Source organism: Falco cherrug, chromosome 7 (assembly GCF_023634085.1).
Source record: "Falco cherrug isolate bFalChe1 chromosome 7, bFalChe1.pri, whole genome shotgun sequence".
Classification (NCBI taxonomy): Eukaryota; Metazoa; Chordata; class Aves; order Falconiformes; family Falconidae; genus Falco; species Falco cherrug.
In genome coordinates this window covers 38,481,385-38,504,028 of record NC_073703.1, presented here as the reverse complement: position 1 = coordinate 38,504,028, position 22,644 = coordinate 38,481,385, and the positions used below count along the sequence as shown (strand labels likewise).

Below are 22,644 nucleotides of genomic sequence, written 5' to 3'. Positions count from 1 at the left end.
AAAGAATCATCGGTAATTTTATTTTGTTTGGGTAGGGAGTGCCTGGGCAGCACGGAGGGATCACCGTTCTGAATGGGGGGAGCATCTTCATAAAGGGGAATTTGTCGCCTGGGCTATCTAGGGCCACACAGCCTAAAGACTGCGGCAGGCTTCTCCTTTCCAGCCTCAGAGGCCAGGATGAGATCCCTCATCCCAGCCTCATCCCAGGATGAGATCGCCAAAGGATGCCAAAAGGCATCGAAGCACCAGCCGTACTGACACCGAGTCTTCTTGGCTTTAAGTATGTCCATCAAGCGCATGAACTCGGAGTGCTTTGTCCGTCACCTTTCGGTCATACAACAGATCCCGTGACAGAACCGAGCCCAGCAGCCAACTAGCCAGCGGGGCCACTCGAAGGCACCCGCTTCCCGTACGGCACATCCCAGCGCCGCAGGCTCCAGCCGAGGGCGCAGCCAGGTCCCCGCCGGGCCGCGGTGGGCCGGGACCAGCCTGCCGGCGCCTTCCCGACGGCAGCACCGAACTGCGGGCGCTGGGCAGGGCGGGCAGCGGCGGCCCCGGCGGCGGCGGCGGCGGCCCCGGCGGCGGCGGCGGGGCGCCCTCGGGGCGGGGCGGCCGCTCTCGGCGCCCCGGTGCGGCGTGGGGAGCGGGGCCGGCCGAGCCTCCGCGGGCTCCCCCGGGTGCGCGGCCATGCGGGCGCTGCGCGGGCCGGCGCTGGCGCTGCTGCTGGCGGCGGCGCTCCCGGGGCCGGCGCGGCCGCACCCGCAGTGCCTGGACTTCAAGCCGCCGTTCCGGCCGCCGCGGGGCCTCGCCTTCTGCCGCCGTTACGCCGACTTCGGCTGCTGCGACCCGCGCCGCGACCGCGCCCTGCTGCAGCGCTTCTACCGCCTCAGCGCCCGCCTCGACGGGTCCAGCTACGCCGCCTGCGCCGGGCACCTGCAGGAGCTGCTTTGCCAGGTGAGGCGGCACCGGGCCCGGGAGCTGCCGTCCCGCGGGGGCGCCCGCCGCGCTGGGGGCTTCGGCCGCACCGGGGGCTCCGGCCCCTGCGCGGGGCTTCGGCTTCGGGGGGGCTTCGGGGGGCTGCGGTGCAGGTGTGGGCGCTGCAGCCCCGTCACGGTGCTTCAGCCCGGGTGTGGCTGCAGCGAGCCCGGGTAGGGATGCTTCAGCCCAGGCGTGGTGCGCTGGGCTGTGGGGCATGCACCGGTCCGGGCACGGGTGCTTTGGACCTCGTGGGGATGCATGATCTGTGACATGCTCATCGGCCCAGGAATGGCTGCATCCCCCCACGCTGGGCTTCATCAGCACAGGCACAGGGGCTTTGGACAGCCCGGGGGTTGTGTGAGCCATGGCGTTACTTCCCCGGCCCAGGAGCGTGGGTGCATGGACCACCCCACGGGTGCATCAGCCATGGCATCGGCGCCTGGGCCCGGCACGAGCACGTTGGCCCATGTATATGTATGTTAGGGATTAGTGCAGCAGCCTAGGCACGCGCTCCCAGGCACTGTCAGCAGCGACTGTCTATCATCAGGTGCCCCAGTGGACTTTTGATCCTTTGGCAGCTGTCTGAAAGAGGAATAGGGATGTAGCTCAGCTGTAATTTATGAGCAGCAGTGCTCTGAGGTGGTTCTGTGGGCAGTTACAACGTGCAGACTCCCCTCACCCTTCCCAGGGTTAGATCACGACCTGGTGAAGACATCCAAGAGGGGACCTGCCTGCACAAAACATGCTCCTTGTCACGCCCAGCTCGTGGGATCAGGTGGTTTCTTGTACTGGGTTACAGCATCCTGAGATGCTTTAAGTGTGTGCCAGGTGCTACCAATCCTGATGATGGGTGCAGAGTAATGCCTGAGGATGTGGCCTAGAAACCTCCATGGTTGCCATCCTGCACAGGGGAAATTTCCAATGAGGGTTGATGTTCGGTGGCCAGATATGATAACAGGATGATCCCAGCCTGCACAAAGCAAAGCATTGGACCCTGTCATCAGCAGTGGCCTCGTATGTATGAAAATGCCTCTGAGACAGCAGTGGCAGCTCTGTCCTGTGCAAGTGTAAATCTTAAATCAATTCAGACATTGGAGTCTCATCTGCTGTGCTCAGATGGGATCAAAGTAGCTTTTCAGAAATCCTGCTCTTAGCATTTTTGTGGGGTACCTCTTGTGTTCCTGAAAGTGTGAAGAGAAAGACAACCTTTTTCCACATCAGCTTCTAGAGATTTGACTTTATTTAATCTCACATTTTACTGGAAGCAAAAAAACACCCCTTTTAATAAATTCCTCAAGCAAGTGGTGTTCAAAAGTCCATTTGCAGATAGGAAACCAGTTAGCAGTTAAGCGCTCCCTCTGTCTCTGGAAGGGATAAGTAAGTCTCCTGTGTACATCAGAAACCTGACTGCTGAAAACTTGTTTGGAAGCAGTGAAATATTTCAATGTGGGAAAAATGATTCACTGAAATGTTCTGATGAGCTCAGTGCATCACCAGCCCAGAAGTGGCTACAAACCACCACCTCTGGCCACGCAAGCATGAAATGGAAGTTCAGGCATTGCAACAATTCCAGAACACTCTGTTTCCATTCATTCGTTACATATATGATTTATATCCTATACCTGAATTAGTAAGTGGGTTTCTGTGACTTATACAGCACACTTCTGTCTCTTTCTGCTCACAATTCATGATTTCTCTCAAATGTGAACAAATTATTTTGACAGGTGTCTTGGCTTGTGGTGAGGATTCCTGCCTTCTCTTAAATTGTGATTTGCTACGTGGCGCTGTTTCTGTTCATTGTAGAAGAGCAGAAACATCCTTCCCTCAGTGCTACCCATGATCGCCCAGCCCCAAAATAGGGTTGCCCCCCACCCAGAATTACTCTGAGAGGATGCCTTTGGCCACAGGGGAGAGGAGGGCTGGGGTGGGACACCCCCCTGCCTGCCCCACGGCCTCAACACCCAGGGGTAATTTGATGGGTCAGCAGGTCTCAGGGAACATGTGTAGATGTGGATTACTGTGCAGTGGGATACAGGATGCCAAACTGCAGGAAAGCAGATGCCTTGTTCTGCTTCTCAGGGAACAGCTTGCTTAAAGGCTGGAGTTGCCAGATGGAGATAGGCAGGGAATGTCAGGGATTACGTGGAAGTTAGATGCTTTCCTGAGGAGTCCCGTGGCTTCCTCCAGGCTGATGGCAGCAGTAAGTAATACATTATTTGCTGTGGGTGTTCATCCAGATTCAGACTGGTGGAATTACTCACATAAGTAGCTGCCTCTGAATTCCTGGAACAGATAGGAAGGATTTGGCTAACTTGTCTTAATGTTGCTTGTTTTATTTTCTGATGAATTATTTTCATAGTGCGAGTTTGTTCCAGCCCGACTGGTTGCTGATCACCCACCCATTAGTTGCCTTGGTCTTTGCACAACATCATGATTTAAAATGAATGAACAGACCATGTTATTTGGAAATGAGAATGTAGATCTGTTGGAGATGCTGGGCTGTGACTGAGTGTCAAGTTTCTTTGTGTTTTGAGTTGGTGAACGTGACAAGAAGAGGTGAAGGATCACAACATTTGCCTCAGAAGTAGAGAAATCCAGGACTGGGCATCAGGCTCCACCTGTTGTGGAACAGAAGCTGGAAAATATTCCACATGTGTCTGGAAAATACTCTAGACACATGCTTGGGTACTGTGGTTAGTGATAGATCTCTGAGCATCACTGCCAGTGTAATGCCACTGCAAGTAGCCATATGCCACCAGGAACGTGGAAAGGAGTGAAGAAGTCATCCACAACTGCTATTCAAACACACCTGAGGCTGGGGTGAACAGCCCTCAGTGGCAAAGGGACAGAGGAGCCCGTACCTCTGTGCTATTTTTCATTCCGATGCTCAAGCCAGGACATTGTAATGCATAAGATCACTGCTTGCTTTGAAAGGGGCTTTCAGAGAACCAGGAACACCCTGGTACTCAAGCAGGGGGCTTTTGCTCTCTTGAGTGTGAAACCTCAGTAGGCAGCAACAGACTGAGCTCCCATCCAGCTCTGCCTTCAAATTCCCTTTCTGTCTTGTTGCAATTTGTTTTCTAAGGCCAAATTTTCAGTCATAACAACTGCATCTGCAAATGCTCCAGCTCTTTCTGTCCCTGGCACACCTCATGTAACTGAGCCCGTGCCTTTACCCAATCTGCCTGTGTAATTTCAGTGTTTTGTGTCACGCACAATCTCCTTTTTACCACATTAATTGCTGCTCATTTGAAGGCATAATAACCTTCATTTTGCAATGAATGGCTTGACATTCCAGGAGGAAAGCTTATTGTGCACTAATGATCTGTTATATGGCCTCTCAGTTTATTATGGTATGTAATGGAAAATAAAATAAAAATTAAATATTGTGTGTACTTATCAGCTAATTTAAATACTTCAGTATCTCGGATGTTGTATCTTTTCAGCTATTGAATAGTGCTGTAATCTGCATTAAGAAGTAGTTCCCTATAGGTTTAGAAGCAGCTCCTTTTTTTTGGGGTTTTTTTTAATTAAGCTGGTTTTGCTCAGAAGAAAAGTCAGCTAGGAATTAAAAAATGTAGAATTTATTCAAGAAGCATAGTTTCTCTTCTGACCTTTCTTGCCTCAGTTATTTATCTACGCTGTGAGCTCCACAGAGTCCTGTTAGGTTATTTGAAGAGCACTTCTGAGATGTGTGTCAGGAAGATGCATTACAACTGGAAAATATTGTGTGTTTATTATAAGGAAAAGCCCTTGCAAAGCAGAACTGAGTCACTTTGGTCAGTTTGTAATTTACAGATGGTTTTACTGGATTGCAGCTTTTTACAGAAGCAAAATGCCCCTGTAGGAGTTCTCATAGTGGAGAATATGATGAACTATGTGAACTTCATTCAGTACTTAGGTAGATTTCCAAGGCTGCACCTTTCATACATGAAGGTTGAGCTGCAGCTGCTGCCAGTGGATTTTGCCTGGATTGTGGCCATTTGGTGCTCGCTGTCTGAAATCTTGTAGCCTGAGTATCCCCCACAGAACTTGGTGACCAGTTTCATGATCATGAGATACATTTCACCACTTCTAGTCAGGTATAGAAACTGTCTGTAGGTAAAGATCCACCAGCAAAGATGGCTGGACCCGAGCAAGGACAAAGTATGCAATGATAGCATCCTCGGGCTGGGTGCACTGCCTGGTACAAAGGATGGGTGTCCTCCTCTCCTCCTACACTTTCTCATCCCACTCCTTCCAGCCTGTAGATTACATTTATGTTTGAGGTGTCCCTCTGGATTATCAGATGATGAGGTGTGAAAGTCTGACCTTTCCCATTCCCTTCTTCGCATGGAATCTTCTCAGCTAACTCTTTATTTTTGCTTCTGTGCTATGATGAATCTGCTCGTTATATCCTAGATGAAGTCAGAACATCCAAGACAGAAAAATCTCTTTTTTCCCCAGTACAGTCTACTAAGGTGATGTAGCAAGATATATGTTGTTGCTGGTTCTCTTGAATTAGTGCTATGGTTGGAATAAATGAGTAACATGAAGAAGCCAGCTTTCACCAGGAACACTGAAGGTCATTTCCATGAATGCTGAAATAAACCCCCTTTCTAAGATCTTTTCCTCTGTTAATATATCTTCAGAATAAACCAAAACATGCATTGTAATTAAGGTGAACTTTTTCCAGTTAGTATTGCTGCTCAGCTGTTTCAGATCTGGTCCAAGAGGCTTTTTCTCTCTCCCTCTAGGAGTGCTCTCCATATGCAGCTCACTTGTATGATGCTGAGGATCCCTCCACCCCCGTGCGGACGATACCAGGACTTTGCCAGGACTATTGCCTGCAAGTGTGGCAGAAATGCCGCTCCATTTTTCGCCATCTCTCTGCAGACCGAAAATTAATTGCACTGGAGAACAACATGGCAAAATTCTGCCGCTACCTGTCCTTGGAGGACACAGACTACTGCTTTCCACACCTGCTGGCTAACCCGAACCTTAACCAAAACCTGGGGCTAGTGACCGCCGATGCGGAGGGCTGTCTCCAGCTCTGCCTCGTGGAGGTCGCAAATGGGCTGCGCAATCCCGTTGCGATGGTACATGCCAACGATGGCACCCACAGGTTCTTCATTGCGGAGCAGGTTGGTCTGGTGTGGACCTACCTCCCCGATCTGTCCAGGCTCGAAAAGCCATTTCTGAACATCAGCAAAGCTGTACTTACTTCACCTTGGGAAGGAGATGAGAGAGGTTTTCTAGGTATTGTCTTCCACCCTAAATTCAAATTTAACGGTAAAGTGTATGTCTACTATTCAGTTCAAGTTCATTATGAAGAAAGAATCCGAATCAGTGAGTTCAGAATTTCTCCTGCTGACATGAATGCTTTGGACCATGGTTCTGAAAGGTATTGTATGCATGTTTCTCTGGCAAACGTATTTGAGATCTCAGAGGGCAGCTTGTGCATTTTTAAAGGCTACTAATGCATGAAACTTATTTAGCTTAACATTGTTCTCGTGTTCCAGTGTATTAGCGTTAGTCCAAGTCCATGTCTAGTGTATTGAGATAGAGAATACGTGTGTCCTCTTTGCATGAACTGCAAGTGCTCAGGGATAAAGCATTTACATTTCTCAGATCTGGTATGTCAGAAGATTTAACTGAACATTGATTAAGTATTATTTACAGTTAATATTTAGAAGTTTGGGTTTGTTTGTTGTGGGGTTTTTTGTTGTTGTTATTTTAATGATTACCTTGAAAATAGATATCTGCAAAGCATGAGTGAAATTCATTCCAAAGCCAAAGGTTTCCAATGCCCATATAAACAAACTCAGTGATACCAGACCAAAGATGGATTTGCCCCCACATTTCTTACCTGAATGATAGCTCAGCCCAGTGATATTAAAACTTTAATATGAAATTAAATAAAATGTATGCCACAGTGCTGCTACTGAGTGCCTTTTGATTGTAAATTTCATTTGAGTCTGGTCCTGCAGTTGATCCACATTAAAATGCATGGATAATGAGAGGTCTGTTTGTGGAGTCAGTCTATAGTTCTATAACCTGTTGCAGAACCAAGTAATAGAACCACTGTTTTAAGAGACCTTAAATATTATTAATGTTAAGATTTTTGCTTTGCTACATAGATTATATTAGGGGCTTTCCAAATACTCAACACTGGGTGATTCTGGCTCAAAAATGCACATAGCCTAATGATAGAAAGGGTATACTGATTTATAAAGCAATTACAGCAATTCAGTGTAAGCAGTGCTATAGATAACAGGTAAAGGGAATCGAAACGTGGTCCTCAGGGAAGCAAATCAGGAGCTTAAACCTGCAAATGTCAGGGCCCATGAGCTGTCTTGCTTAAAAATTATCAGGCCCTACATTTGTAACATTTTATGTGCTCATTTAGCTGATGTTTAGTACAGCAAAGGCTTAAGAAAACAAAATTTTGATCCTGCTGTGCTTGTGTAGGCACAGGTCCCAGTGACTTCATCCTGAGATCCTGCCCAAGAGAAGGCATATGCCTGTTTGTCCACAGATATTTGCTCAATGTATTTTGTTTTCTTCTCTCTTCTTTGGGAGGTTGAGAAGGATTCGTCTTTGGGTATGTACAGGACTCTCCCTTGCTTCTTCTGCCAGCTCCAGTCTCTGTGCTTCTGCACGGTTACCTTATCTCAGAGGTGACGATGTTTAACAGCAGGTGGCAATAATTACATAGTTGGGTTCCTTTCCCCAATTTACAATCTGATCATGATTGTAACTATCAGTACTTTCAGAAGGGGGGAAAAAGTAGCTAAAAACGGGGTGGTATATGTGATTATTCTAGTTTGGTTTGCAGCTATTAAGAGACACTCTCAGCATGAAATCTGGACTTTTTTAGAAGCTGGAGTAAAATAAACTTCAGTTATTATACCTGGGGACCTCCACTGCATGTATTTGTGTCTTAACCTTTCTCTCAAGTCATACTTCACCCTTTTCTGTCTATGAAAGGTATGCCAGGTGTGTAAAATAAACAGATAAAACCAAAAGAGAGTTTTGTTTTAAAATTAAGGTAAAGGTTGTTGTTACTGCTTCGAGTAACCTTTGTCAAAATGGTAATTTGTTGGTGGGGCTGCTTTAAATTCATAAAGTTCTGTGTATGTAATTATCATTTAAGGGTTCTTCTCTCTTCACGAATTTAACTATTCCTTAAAGTTCGAAAAATTTTAGGTTTGCCTTGAAAGCACCTGTCAGGATTGTGCCAAATGCTGTACAGATACGGGGATGGACTGGAGTCCTTCCGCTCACATTTTATAATTGGATTTAAGCTGAGATGCCTTCTCTTAAAAAAAAATAAAAAGAAGAAATAAGAAGTTTAGCAAGGAGGAAGGAAGACTTAGAGGAAGAGTATAATTAATTAGAAGTATATTCTGTAATGTGATTTCCCAGATTTTCCTTATTACACAATTTGGTGTTTCTGTAATCTGGAAAATATGTTGGAATTATTTAAGGTTAGAAAATCAGCTATGCTCAAGCAAAATTCAGTAAAGTGGGTGTGGAGGAATTTGCATCAAAACCAATCTGTAGCCATTTCCGTGTCTCAAGGGCAACATTGGAGTGACGTTGCTCTGCCCTTTTCTTAGGGCTTGTGCAGTAGGTAATGCCTCTTCCTTGGTTTTGCTTAGGATTATATTGGAAATAGAAGAACCTGCTTCCAACCATAATGGAGGAGAGCTGCTCTTTGGAGATGATGGGTATCTCTATATATTTACTGGAGATGGAGGCATGGCTGGGGATCCTTTTGGGACCTTTGGAAATGCCCAGAACAAGTAAGAGTGGACCTATCCCTATGGCAGCTCCAAGCCACCAGTGTGTGTCCATGGGTAGTGGGTTGTGGGAAGTCAGTGCCACCCGATCGCTGTTTGGTGGCTCAAAGCAAATTAAATTGTCTTGAGATGGTTGTTTTTTTCAGAGATACTGAAACACTTGTCATTTCCAAACCAGAAAGAATGAAACTCCAGACTTTGTAAAAACTGTATCTTTGATGTTTAACCAAGGTCTAGTTTTATTTCTTCAATATTTTATTCTTTCCTTTCTTCTCCCAATACAGATCAACCCTCCTGGGCAAAGTCCTGCGAATCGATGTGAACAACAATGATCGTGGGCCTCTGTACCAAATCCCTCCCGACAACCCTTTTGTTAATGACCCAAAGGCTCGCCCTGAGGTCTACGCATACGGCGTGCGAAATATGTGGCGCTGCTCCTTTGATAGGGGTGAACCTCACACCAAGGAAGGGAAAGGGCGGCTGTTCTGCGGAGACGTGGGTCAGAATAAATACGAAGAAATTGACATCGTTGAGAAAGGGAAAAATTACGGCTGGAGGGCAAGGGAAGGGTTCAGCTGTTATGATAAAAACCTTTGCACCAATTCTTCAATGGGTAAATAGATGTGCTCTTTGAATTACCTGTGCCTCCCACTGTGCAGTTTTCTGCACCATCATTTTTTATTCCTGCCTTCAAAATATGGCTGCCTGGTGGAAAACATGATTTTGAGATGTAAATCTAAACTATCTCAGTCTAGAAGGGAACTGACTTGGGGACAAATACTGGAAGTCCGAATGTTAGCATTTTTGAGTTAGGAGGAAAATGAAACGATGCTAGCTGTTGTTTTTCTAGGTGATCTGCATAGTTGGTCAGATTGCTTGGTGATTCTGTGGTTTAGGGGGACAATTTCATCTTTTCCTCATAAAATAAGCTTTCCTGCCAAAGTGAGAAAAAATTGGAGCAATTGTATTTTTCTCCATAACTCACAAGTACTGTCCTTATTTAAAAAACAGAAAGAAACATACTGTGTAAGCTGGTCAACCAGCACGCACACTGCCTGCTTTGCAGGTAACTGAATGTATTGTATATTTTTGTTTCTTTCAGCTATGCCAGCAAGGGAAAACTTTTTTTTTTTTAAAAACTTTTCAAACCTGGATTCAGGGTATTTGCTGTCTGCCTAAATTCCAGTGCACATGAGAAGACAGAATGTATTGTGTTGCAAGGTCTGATGTAGACTGCACCTTGGGCTGGAGCATCTTCCCAGAGATCCAGGAGTGCAGTGTGCTGGCGCTGATTTGCACTAGCTGACATTCTGATGTTTTTCTCTTCTACACACGATGTGTTGTTTAACTTACTTCCTTTTACTAACTTAGCTACAAGTACAGTGGTAGTGATGAAGTGTTTTTTATAAAAAAATTGAGAGCAGGGAGCAGATTTTTTGCACTCCTGTTGCTGCAGTATTTGTCAGAGAACCCGTTTAGTGCTCTCCTGTGACAGCACCTGTGTGAACATTCATGGCAGGCACTTTCCTAAGGTCTGCCAAGGATTCAGAACAATTTCTGATGCGTTTAGAGACCCTTCTGTTAGAAAAGTGAAATGTCACAGCCCCTCTAAAATGATAATAAATGCAGCCGAAGTGTAGAAAACAGCTACTTTAGATTAAATGCCCCTGGTGCAAGTTCCTCGCTGGCAGAGCTGCTGAGTTTGCTACTTGAGGCATCTGCTGCACGGGCAGAAGATGAGGAAGGGTGAGTACCACGACAGATACCTGTGACCCAGGAGTTTCAAAAGAAAGGGGAGGAAGCATCTAATGGAGACCCTCAAAATCAAGGCATCTTCCTCTGTCTTGTGTTTTAACTTATATTCTACAGGGAGTATGCCAGTACTACATCCTGACTGTGCCATGCCATAAATATTTGATGGCCCTTTCAGGTTAAATTCCCCTGTCTCAGAGAAACAGAAGCTATCTGTGCTGACATCTGACATATCTTTTCATCAGTGCCTGCAGACTGGAGTCACCTGTCTCTCTTTTTCCTTTCACCACTGAAACAAAGCTGCATTGGGCAAACATCTCCTGCGTGGGTGCAGTGACTCTAAGAGTAACCTGCAAATTCATACCAAAACCAGCCAGGCTGTGTAGAAATGGGCCAGCAGTAGCACTCACAGAGCTGTGCTGTAGCAGGAGGAGAAGGGCTCAGGAGAATGGTGAGGTGTCTGGGTGATAGAGAGCATTCAGGCTTATCAGGGATTGAGTTTATATTGCCAGTGAAACACTGACCAGCCTTGCTGAGCTAGTTTGTCCTTGGTTCGCACAGCCAGCTAGGCAGGGCTATCAAATGTGGTTCTGAAAAGGTGAAAATCAAACTAAGTATGACTTCATTAGCACTTCATTTAATTAGAAGATGCTCAAGTGAACCTGATTGTATCATGCTAGTCTCAGAACTATCTAGATTAACAGCTGTTCTGCATCATGTGTAAAACTGGGCAAGTCACAGATCTTTTGTCCCCTACAGATGATGTGCTTCCAATTTACGCATATCCTCACAAAATGGGGAAATCTGTTACGGGAGGGTACGTCTATCGGGGTTGCGAGTCTCCGAACTTGAATGGCCTGTACATATTTGGTGATTTTATGAGTGGGTAAGTAAATACTTCAGGTAGTCACTAAGCTGTATCCTCAGCCAAAGTCCTCCAGCGATACTACCTACACCTGCCTGCAAGTGCTCTTGCAGTCTAACAACTGAGGACATGCTGCTACTTGCTGGTTGCAAGCATTGCGCAAAGCCTGACTGCTCATTACAGAGGGCTCACGTGGCCTGTTTTATATAACCTTTATTCCATGGTGCTGTGCAGGAATGTGATCTTTGCTTTCCAGTGGCCCTCGATGTTGCTGATTCACATCATGCCAGTGTAAATAAAGGGGCAATGATATGATGTTCATTTAAAGTCCTGGAAGTGGTATAAAAAAGCATTTGAGTGCATCCTAAAAAACCCCCAAAATTTCTGATGCAATGTTTCCAGACACTGAATATACTGGAAGAAAAAAAAAATATATTTTTTTTAAAAAAAGCAGTGAGTCTGCTGCAAACCTGTGATGAGGCAGTCATGAGACTGCCTTGTTTTTCCCCCACCTCCTCTGCCTTTGCTGTATCTGCATCCCCAGGCCTCTTGCATGCAGCCCCTGCCCCACCTGCCCCACCTGATGCACTAGTCCTGGGTGCAGGAGAGAGGCCACAGAGCTGCAGTGAAGCCAGGCACTCCACATCTCTGGCAGGGACACACACACCCCAAATAGTTTGATATCCCTTAAACCCTCCCCTATTGTTTTTTCATGTGTTTGTGTGGTCCTTGTAAGACAAGGTGTTGCAGGGGCGTATAATGTATTAGTTTTAATATTAACGATTCTTCATTATGCAGAGGACCTGCAGTTCCTATTGCAGCTAATGCGTGTAGGAAGCATTAAACAGCCCTTCAGGTGTCTTCATTAATGTTCATAAATCATCTTCCTGGTTAGGTTGTGGAAGTGTTCTTTTGTCTTGCAGGCGCCTGATGTCTTTGAAGGAGGATCGTGCTACCGGAGCGTGGCAGTACAGTGAAATCTGCATGGGGACGGGACAAACGTGCATGTTCCCTGGGCTTATCAATAACTATTACCAATACATCATCTCCTTTGCTGAAGATGAAGCAGGTAATCTTTTAACTTTGTGTCTCACTGAGTGGCATGCTTGTGGTTTCTCTTTGGAGTAAAGCACCAGAGAAGGGATCAGAGAGGGCTCCTGTGAGGCAGTGGGTGGTAGTATGACCAAAACTGGGAATAAGAAAACTCCTTAACACCAAGGTAGCATTAAGAAGCAGGCATTCTTTTTTGCAGCACTGGATATATGGGGGATCACTCTACCTCACATGCATGCCTATGTTTTGTTCAAACAAAATTATATAGTCCACACATGGTTATGCATTACATTTCCCAGAAAGATCATACATATTCATTCAACAGGCGTGGTTAACTGAGCGTCACACTTGTTCCTTACAGGTATCTCTGAGTCTTCTAAGGGGTCTCAAACAATAGTCGACCCTATAGTTACAGCTGACTGATCGCTGAACCTTAATTTAGTTCCCTTATATGGACAGCCCAAGGAAAGTCCAAGTTTGTTTCATTAGTTACTCAGTCTCCTCAGTGATCATAAGTTTTAGATGACTCGTACACAACCAGGGTTGGCTAGCCATCTCTCCATAGTGATTACACTGAAATAAACAATATAGTTGCAAAGCTAAAACAGAATATATAAGAAATACAGTTACAAAGCTATAGCAGACTAAACTACAAGGTAACAGTGGGGAGGCAGAGCACGAGTCTGTCAGTCTTTAAAATGCCAGTGGGCGAGATTCCCAGCATCTCTCAAATATCAAACAAAAGTTACGATCCTAATTTTGAGGCCAGCGTGCCACGCAGTGCTTGCAGGGAGAATTGGAGGGGCATCTCCCTCAGGACTGGGTCTGGTTGTGCTGCGTGTGCTGCTGCCCACACACCTACGCCCAGACAGATGGAGATCAGTGCAGGGCAAATATGATAAAGCACAGATTAGACAAGAAACCTCATTCTTCACAATGCCATGCTGTGGGGAATGCAGGCCCTAAGAGGCTGAGAAGCTGATACCCAAGTAAGAGCAAGTCTGTGCTCCTGGCTGGTCGAGAAGGCTGTGGGTGTTATTAATGGACACAGGGAAGCAGATATAATGAACAGCAATTATGAACCTGCTCACCCTGGCCTGGAATACTTGTACCTCTCGAGGTGAAGCAGAATGCAAGCCCTATGTTATGTCTCAAGTGAGGCATCAGCAAAAGGCAGCTTAAATCCATATTTTATTAGTGCCAGCTGGGATTTTGCCTTGCATAGGACTGAAGGATGCGGTCTCTGGGGAGCTTTGCATAGCTGGTATTTAAGACTGGAGACATTTTCCTTTCTAGAAAGGAGCTGCTGGAATTTGAAAAGGAGGAAATAAAGAGTCCTGGGGTGAAAGCTGGTGGTCGCTGCCTTTGTTTGTACAAGGGTATGGTTCATTGCCCAGCCCTGCAGCGGGGCAGGCAGAGTGTGCAGCCCCTGGCTGGGGATGGGGAGAGGGTGAGCCCTGCCATGTTTAGCAGCATTGCTAAGTAGCCTTATGTGCAACTCGGCAATGCAGGAGTTGGAGTTCTGCCCCATTGCAGAGAGGTCCTGGCTCACGGTCACAAGCATCCACTTCCAGAATGCCCCCGTTCTTAGATGTCTACTTTTCCTGCATATTATCTCAGGTGTAGGTGTTGCACAAATGCAACATCCATTGCATGTCATATAAATGCAAGTTTTATCATGTAAATGCAAATCATCCAAATTAAGTATTAGCTCAAAGTTTGACTTGGGATTTTTATCTTTTTGGAGTTAAAATCTGTTTTCTTTTATGGTTAGTGCTCATGGAAGGCAGAGCTGTTTCACAGTGTTGTGGCAAGAAGGATATCTTGCCCTTAAATCAGAGTAATAACTTTGTTTACATCAGCTTTATGCCAATTCAGAGGGCTGCCGAGTGCTGTATCAAGCTGTTAATTGCAGCCCTTGCTCATGCACTGGGGAGCACATCTCCCGCATCCTGGGTCTGTGGGCAGAGTCTGTGCAAATGGGGGGTGAAACGCTGCTGCCCTTCTTCTGCCCTGCACTTTTCACGCATGCTTTGCATGAGTACAATAGAGCTGAGTGGAAATTTGGGGTGGAGTCTGTTCTCAGACTTAGTTTTTTGCCTTGTATTTGCTTTATTGTAATGGAAAGAAATCTGCTGATAACAGTGTAGTGAGATTGCTTTATCTGCAGTGAACAGTCTTCTCTTGCACCTTGGTGTGCTGGGAATCTCATTTTTTACAAGTTTATCACACAGTTTATTTTAACAGGCTTTTCTTCACAGAAGCATTTGTTTTTTGAGGTTGTGGCTCTGAGAAATGTTAATCTGGCTGGTGCAGTGGATGTGTTTATGTGGTGGGGACACCTATATTTTTGGCTTATTGCACAGCCATTTTAAAGCCAGCAGCCTTGCCCCCTGGCAGCTGAATGTGTTGGGGACACCTCAGGCACTGTGCTATGTCTGTGGGGCACATGTCTGATAGCCTGTGTGCTTCATGGCCTGAGCATCCATATTTCTGCCCGATAATTTCCAGGAAGGAGGGGTGGGGTGTAAAACAAATATCACTGCACCGCAAGGTGCAGCACGAGGTGTTTCCTAACCCTGTTTGGACCAAAGCTACCTCTGGCCAGTGGTTAATGGAGCTCACCAGAAAGAGGAAGAAACCAGCCATGGGTGGCCAGAGGTGGCTGGTTTCTGCCCTGGGAACATCCAGAGGAGCTCAGCCCATGGCAGCGCAGGAGAGCAGAGAGGAGGGAGGCTCAGGAGCCAGCACCAGCTGCCACCAACTGCCCACACCTTCCTTTGCCCACCCTGACCCCTCTGCCCCTTCCCCTTCTCCCCTTGTGATACTCATAGGATGCCCAAAGAAATCTGCCTTGCTCACTAAGCAGGTCTTCGTTGCCTCTTTTTCTTCCTTTTTTTTTTTTTTTTTAAATATTGCAAATTTATCTTTTCTCTCTGATCATTTTCATTGCACCACTGAAGCACTTGGGCTGGCAAAAGAGAGAGTGCCAGAGGGACTGACTGCTTATCCCAGCCTCCCCTGCACAAGAGGAGGAGAAGGTTGGAGACACAGTTAAGAGAAAATAAGTCAAATAAATGGTGATGGACATTGTCTGGCCGAAGGTTGAGCCCTGTCCCTGTGACCTGACAGAGCTGAAATGAACCAAATGCCGTTCGTGTGAGATACATCTCACTTTGTGAGTGTGCTAGAGAAAGCAAAAACAAAAACTTGTTCTCCTGTAATTTACCCCAAAGGTGTGCTTCATCCAAAAGAACAGAAGACAGCGTGAACATTCTTGATTTAGTTTCATTTTGTTTCAACAAAGGGAATTTAGGGTTTGATTGTTTTGCGTTAGAGAAGTTAAAGGACACAAATCAAACTGAGATGACAGCTAAAGTCTGGGCAGCTGAACCTGCCCTGGAAATCCGTCCAAATAGTATTTCATGACAATATGTAAAAAATCCTACTCACTAGTAGTATTTTATGCCACTGGACTACAAACGAACTCACCACAAACCCAAATACAAACCTCCCTTTTTTTGTCCAGTAGCCAGATCTCCACATTCGTCCCAGGTTTCCTGATGCTTTCTGACCTGTGATGCAGAGTTAATGCCTTTGTGCTGTACGCAACAGGAGCTCCATGGAGAGTTTTCACAGCTGTGTCTGGTTTTTTTTCCCAGGGGAACTTTACTTCATGTCTACTGGTGTACCAAGCGCCACGGCTCCCCATGGAGTGGTGTACAAAGTGGTGGACACCTCTAGGTATGAGATGTTGTAAAGCCTCAGTGTGATGCAGTGTGTCCAGGTGGGGATGCGATGAGTAACGCTGACTGACTAGCTCTTCTCCCATGTTGGGCTCTTCTGTGGAGCTTGATCAAGGAACGGCTGGAGCAACCTGTTGCAGGTCTGCTTTGCTGCTGCAGTCACGGGAGTCTACGCTGCCTGGTGATGACTGACTTGTTATGGGGCCTGTTGGTGTTACGTGGGCTGGGAGATTTGTTCCTGAAAGCTAAAGGGGTATTTTATGGGTGGCTTGTCTTTCTTAGGCGAAGTTTCTCTAGATTATTGCCCAAAAGGAGGCAGTTTTTCTCAAGGTGTTTATTCCCAGTTCCTCTCCATCCCTTGTAGCCAGTTACATCTCCTATAAGCGCCCTGTGCCCGGGCAGCTGCAGCCAAAGCTGACCCAGCATGACCTGCAGTGCTTTCTGGGGCAAACCAGAAATGAATGTCAAAAAGTACACTCCTTTTTGTGTTTCAAAGAGAAAAATGGCTTGGACAAGGAGATAAGACCACCTTCTGGATCCCACGTGTGTGTATCTGAGATGGGCAAGCCAAGGAATAGCTGTGTTTTATGGGAAGACTTGGAGCTGTTTTTTCCATCTTCCTGTTTTTTAAGCATTGCTATTATTGGCTAAACACCAAACAACTTTCAGTCAGACATGTAGAGTGAGACTTTTGTAACTTTTATTTTTTTAAAACAGATTCAATTTACAGCTTTAGCTATCTGATCATTTTTAACCAAACCACTTGTCTGGTTTTATGTTGGAACCAGACCCCAAAGTTAAACAACCCCCAGAACTGCCGCATGTTTTCCCCTGACTCTTCTCTGTCAGGAGCATTTTCCATTATCTAACACAGGGGAAGAGTTCCTCTAAACTGTGTATTAAGAGGCTAGTATTACGCAACCTTTGCAAAAATAAAGAAAGCAGAAGTCAAAAGCAAGTCTTAAGTTTAAGTTTAAAAAGAAGTTTCTTCCATGTGTACAGTATAGAAAGACCTCACTGAAAAATTCATAGAAGTAGGGAACATCCCTATGTTGGTAGTTGAGAGAGAAGCTCTTTGTCTTCCACAGAAATGCAAATACAAACAATCATAATTACAGAGGAATTATACCCTCCAAATGCACACATCATGAATTTTTTAACCAGTTTGAAAACCTCTGAAGAAGTCAGCAGATTAACAAGAAAGCCGTTGAAGAAAAAAGTGATGGTGAACTGGATGTAACTTCTTAGAAGTGAGATATACCTCCACAGCAAACAGATTTGTGACAAAATAATGTGCCGTACTAAAGAGGGAGCCTCTGTAGGGGGCACTTAGAGCTCTTGTTTGAAACTAACACATTTTTGGTACTACTTTTGCAGTAGTTAGGTTTTTGTTTGGGCTTTTGTATGAATAATAGTGTGTTATTTTGCTTCTCTGAAGTCAGCCTGAAAACTTGCGTACACATGACCTTCATGTCAGATGCTCGACATATACTGTCTAGTTTTGTAATTTTTGTTTGATTTATCTCTTTCTGTAATGCTTGAACCTGCCAATGTTTTATTTCCTTAATGGATTCAGCAATGGCAAGTGAAAACACAGCCAGAGGACTCAAATGCTTTGTGAATATTTGGACTTTGATCAGCAGAGATATGTAATTGTATAATTATGTTTTCTACTGTAAGAGATTACTTGGATCATGTAAACAGATTTTTTTCTTTCTTTTTTTTTTTTTCCCCAGTGAGCATTACATTCATAGAAAAACAATGGGAAGCAAAGGCTCATGATGGCAGGGGAAAGGAATTAATTGTGCACTGTATGTGTCCCTTTTTTCGCAGGAGAGCACCACCAGGAAAATGCCGAGTTGAGCCATCACCAGTGCAAGTAAAAAGCAAGCGCATCCAGTTTGTGCCAAAGGAGAGTAAGTGTCACTGTTGCTGTTTATTATTGGTGCATGTTAGCTGGCAGTAGATACAAACTCCATGCTTGTGCCTCTGTGTGTGTGGAGACCACCCAGAACTTCACTCTTCAGAGTATCCTCAAAATTAATTCTTTCCAGCTGTTTTGGATCTGAAGAGTTGGTTCAAATAAGGCATGACGTATTTCTCCTCTGCTGGCCATGTGAAGTCTCTGTAGTTTCTTCCCCTGTACGTTTTCCCTCTTCCAAGCTACATCATACCTGTTTCATTACTGCCAACTTGGTTTCCCCGTAACTGTTTCTGTACTGAGATCCTGTGCTCAATGGTGCTTTTCAATGATAAATGATTTTTTGCAGTGCCTTCAGGTAGTGAGGAACACTTCAGGAGCTGAAGTATATGATGGCTAAAGGATTCGGAAATAGCTCACTGAGCAAGATGAGGTCTGAGTCATTGTTAGTTGTAAGTGGGATGAGAAAATGCTCCCAAAAGAATTGATCAGCCATTCAGGTGAACTTTTGGCTTATCCAAACCCTCCAGGGCTTTTTGATTGCTTCATACTGAATGGAGTATTGTACTGCTAAAGCTGGAATAGTCAACGAGGTAGCTGAATCTGCAGCAAGCCAAGTACTATTTATGTTAAGTGCAAAAACCTAAATACACTATTAGGATCTCAAAATTAGATCAGGCAGCATCACCTTTCTTTTCTCCTGTGCATTTTGTTTACACATGTAAGCACCTAGGCAGTACTCTAACAACTTTGTCATGAAGTTAGTATTACTGTAGGAACTCTAATGTCAGAATACTTTTGTTTAATTTTTAATTACACTAATCACATTACACTGCATTTGAGTCATTGACAGTTCCTCCAGCTTCAACTTCAGGGAGGAATGAGGGCACTCAGCACCTTGCAAGACTGAGTCTTGAAGGTGGAACAAGATCTGAGGCTGGCTATTGACTGTTGACATGCCTGAGCACTGACCACGTCTTCAGAAACGTTCTACTTTTCAAGCTGTGCACACAGCTTCCGAACGTTAGTAACTTGGTTTGTGTTCAACCAGTTTTGCCTCTCTTTCTGCTTATGCATTATTCTCTATGCAAGTCCAAAGTTCAGATTTTTAAACTATACATGTAACTAAAATTGTTTGGGTTTGTTTACAAGGTAGTTTTCATCATAAGTTAAAACTTAGAAATGGTGGGAGGGATTCTGCTAAGTGTCTCAAGAACTAAACTCACTTTTAGGTGGAAACCGAGTGCGAAAATTTTGATTCAGAAGCATGCAGACAAGGATGTGTAGCTGTAAAAATTTTGCTGTTTAGGTTAGTGCTTGGTGTGAATGTAACAGAATCGCCAAGGCATGCGGCTTAGCTGGATGCCTTGTTGGAAGTGTATTTAATAAATACCTTAATGAAGAGTAATATGTAATAACAACTTGATTCAGTGAGGTGAAAAGCACTCCCAGGTGGCCATTAGCTTTTATGCAGTCCCTACATACCATTATATGAGTTCCAGGATTTTTAAGCGCTTTGCCAAATCAGGTTCCAGCAACTGAGGTGTGCACAGGTAAGGCTTTCATGCCCGTTTCTTGTCTTCAGAATCTCAGCTTCCAAAGAAGGAAAATATTTTCACACCACGAACACAATTCCTCTCCAAAGACCATTATTTGGAAAAAACGGACCACTGGCAAGGGTTTGTCTTCTGGGGACAATAGATATTAAGCAGAAATAAGATGGTCATATTTTTCCTTGTCTCTGTACTACAAAGCAAATGATGAATGAGAATGGGTAAATCTAGGATATAATTCAAAAAGTTGTCTTTGCAAACGTCTGTGACGCTGTCCCAGCTAAGTTGATGTTTACTCTGAGCGATTCTGAATTGCTTCCTTCTGACCAGCTAAAACTTATTTTTAAGCTAAAAATAGAGTGCATGTGAATAAGCAAGTCCAGTAACGCCTGGAAACTGTGACAGCAAAGAATTTTCAACTCTTCAGAGTTCAAGGCTCTTTTTTTTTTCTTTTTTTTTTTTTTTTTCACAAGGAAGAAAAAAAACCCAACCCCAAATCCTGTTTTATGTGTTGTCCTGGCAACTCAGTTGCTTTTGCACATTCCAGTTGCCAGAGAGAATTGATTTTGAATGTTCCTGATTTCAGCTCCTCGGAATAAAGCATCTGGCCCAGTGGGGAGGCCGGCGTGCTCGGTCTGGTAATGATCCAATCCTTAGTAATGAAGAGAAGAGCAGCAATAGCGCCTGTCTAAAATGCTTTCAGCAGGGGGAAGGTACGGTGGGGAACTCCTCTTCTGACCATGAAACCCCAGTGCCCACCCTTTAATGGCCAGGATGAGGTTTTGCCAGTAAACTGCTTGGAGTTTCCTCCTTGGTGGAGGTTTACTTGATGGCGTTAAGCCCTGCTGTCCTCATGGCTAACTAAAAGCAGAAATTTTTCACTGAGGAAATACTGGCGCACAAAGAGCATTGTCACTTCTCAACAGGACGAAGTAAGCAGATTTCAAGAAGCGAGTTAAATAAGTAAAAAATCAGTGCTGGTTTCTTGTAGTTGCCTTTAAGTATTGTCCACAGACTCATGGTTTCCTGGGCTTTTCCCCCAACAGAGCTTATTATGAAAACCCCAACGCCACGTCCCCGGCTGATGGCCACAACCGAGGCCCCGCGGGGGGGTGGGCCAGACCCCGAAAGACCCCGCATGCCGACGGTGGACTGGGTGGGCCAAGCCCTGCCACTGCCGGGGGGCCGGGGCAGGACACCCACCACGCCGGCACCCCGTGGCAGGGCCCCCAAGCCCAGGCCGGGAGCAGAGAGGAGGGGGCAGCGCAGGAGGAAGAAGCCCCCTGGCACAGCCCCGCCGCTGCGAAATGGCGCCGTGCGGCTGGTGGAGCAGCAGGGCCGCGGCCGGAGCTGGGGCCGGGTGGAGGTTTACATCGACGGCGAGTGGGGCACGGTGTGCGATGATGGCTGGAACTCGCTCGCCGCCGCTGTGGTGTGCCGCCAGCTGGGCTTCCCCTACGTGGTGCGGGCCAGCAAGAAGGCAGAATTCGGGGAAGGGACCTCCCTTCGCATTCTCCTGGATGACGTCCAGTGCTCCGGGCAGGAGAAGACACTCCTGGAGTGCGCCCACGCCGACGTCGGCACACACAACTGCTCCCATGAGGAGGATGCCGGTGTGGTGTGCAGCATGGAGGAGGTGGCCGACAGGTGACAGAGGAGCTGGGGAAGGCAGCTGAGGGACTCGGAGCATGTCCCTCTTTTGTCCAACCCTTGTAAACCAACATCAGTATTGAGGAGGGTGTGCTCTGCCTTGAGGATGCTGTGTCTATTCGAAGTAACGTTGCATTTTTCTTAGTATTCCTCCCCCTGCATCTGCCTTGGAGAGAAAGAAAAAGTAAAATGAAGCAGTGGCTGGAGTATGTTGTGGGCAGAGACTGCATTTATACAGGGTTTTCTTTATAAGAAGAAAAACCCAAACATCAGCTGTTACAGATTAGAGAAGAGATGCCCTTTCCCCTTGCAAAATACAGCATTCCCCAGCTGTGCTTCACAGTGTTTTGCTGAAAAATAAATTCCCAAATGACCATGTTTCACTCTTATGGAAGTGTTTGCGTTGTTTGACTTGCTTTGCCACCTGCAGCTATGAGTGGTGGCTTCTAAGTATGTGTAAACCTGTGCCTTTCTTTGCAGAATACCAAAGTAGGATTTTTTTCCCAACTGTCCATGCACTAGTTTAAAGGAAACATTCTTCTGTAATGCTTTGTATTGGTATAAGCCCATTGGTTATCAAAGATAACTGTGTCTAAACAAAATCTGATAAATTAGAAAAAGTCATAGCATACTGCCTGGAAAATATTTCTGCAGTTTACACTAGCCTAAGTGAAAAGAAAACCTGGCCTTTTTTACATGAACAGGATCGTTATCCAGTTTAACCCTGAAGATATTTGTACATGTTTCTCCACTTTCCCAAATGTTGTGAAGTCACATGTGTTTTGCATTCAGTTTTCACAGGTGTGAATGACTAGACAAGACGGAATGTACTGGGGTAATAATCCTGTAATATTTACCTTTTGTAAAAGGCTATTTAAAAAAAACAAAACTCATGTTGTCTGAAATGGGTTTTTCACCTGAGTGGTGATTGGAGACACATGTTCTCCTCTTGTGGTCTCTCTGCATTTGGTAGCATTTTGCCTGGTTATTTTTTCCCCTGATGTAATCAGGATGCATTTTGTCTTGCTGCTTACACAAGAACATGAGAAAGACAAAATGAAACAAATGTAAAATAACTAGTGCATCCAGAAAAGTTCACAAGCAAAACCTTGTATCTAAAGCTTTTACTGTGGATATTCATCTTAATTTCACAGTTTCAATTTGACAGCATCCTCTTAAGCCTAAAACATGGATGTATATAGTAAATTGTTTAAAATGTTTTTCCTGAAATTTCTGATACACCCATTTGTAGAGGAATTATAGAGGACTGTATGCAAAATTTATTTGTAAAAAGGTTGTAATGATTGTTAAAAACATAAGGTATGAAATGTTAAGGGGGAAA

The 22,644-nt window shown here is 45.3% G+C and overlaps 1 protein-coding gene across 1 annotated transcript; it reads left to right on the top strand.

Annotated features, from left to right (window-relative positions):
- Window positions 1-613: 613 nt before the first annotated feature.
- HHIPL1 (HHIP like 1) lies at window positions 614-21,680 on the top strand. The gene is made up of 9 exons (XM_055717296.1): window positions 614-954; window positions 5,715-6,361; window positions 8,622-8,765; window positions 9,047-9,375; window positions 11,274-11,400; window positions 12,303-12,448; window positions 16,095-16,176; window positions 18,012-18,094; window positions 20,699-21,680. The coding sequence occupies exons 1-9, from the start codon at window positions 688-690 to the stop codon at window positions 21,301-21,303; spliced, it is 2,430 nt and encodes an 809-aa protein (XP_055573271.1). The 5' UTR covers window positions 614-687; the 3' UTR covers window positions 21,304-21,680.
- The last annotated feature ends 964 nt before the right edge of the window (window positions 21,681-22,644 follow it).

Excerpts from the sequence above, each read along its gene's own strand:
- HHIPL1 (XM_055717296.1), top strand. The coding sequence starts at position 688 with ATGCGGGCGCTGCGCGGGCCGGCGCTGGCGCTGCTGCTGGCGGCGGCG. Across the intron at positions 6,362-8,621 it reads TTGGACCATGGTTCTGAAAG|GATTATATTGGAAATAGAAG; the intron begins GTATTGTATGCA and ends GGTTTTGCTTAG. Across the intron at positions 18,095-20,698 it reads CCAGTTTGTGCCAAAGGAGA|AGCTTATTATGAAAACCCCA; the intron begins GTAAGTGTCACT and ends TTCCCCCAACAG.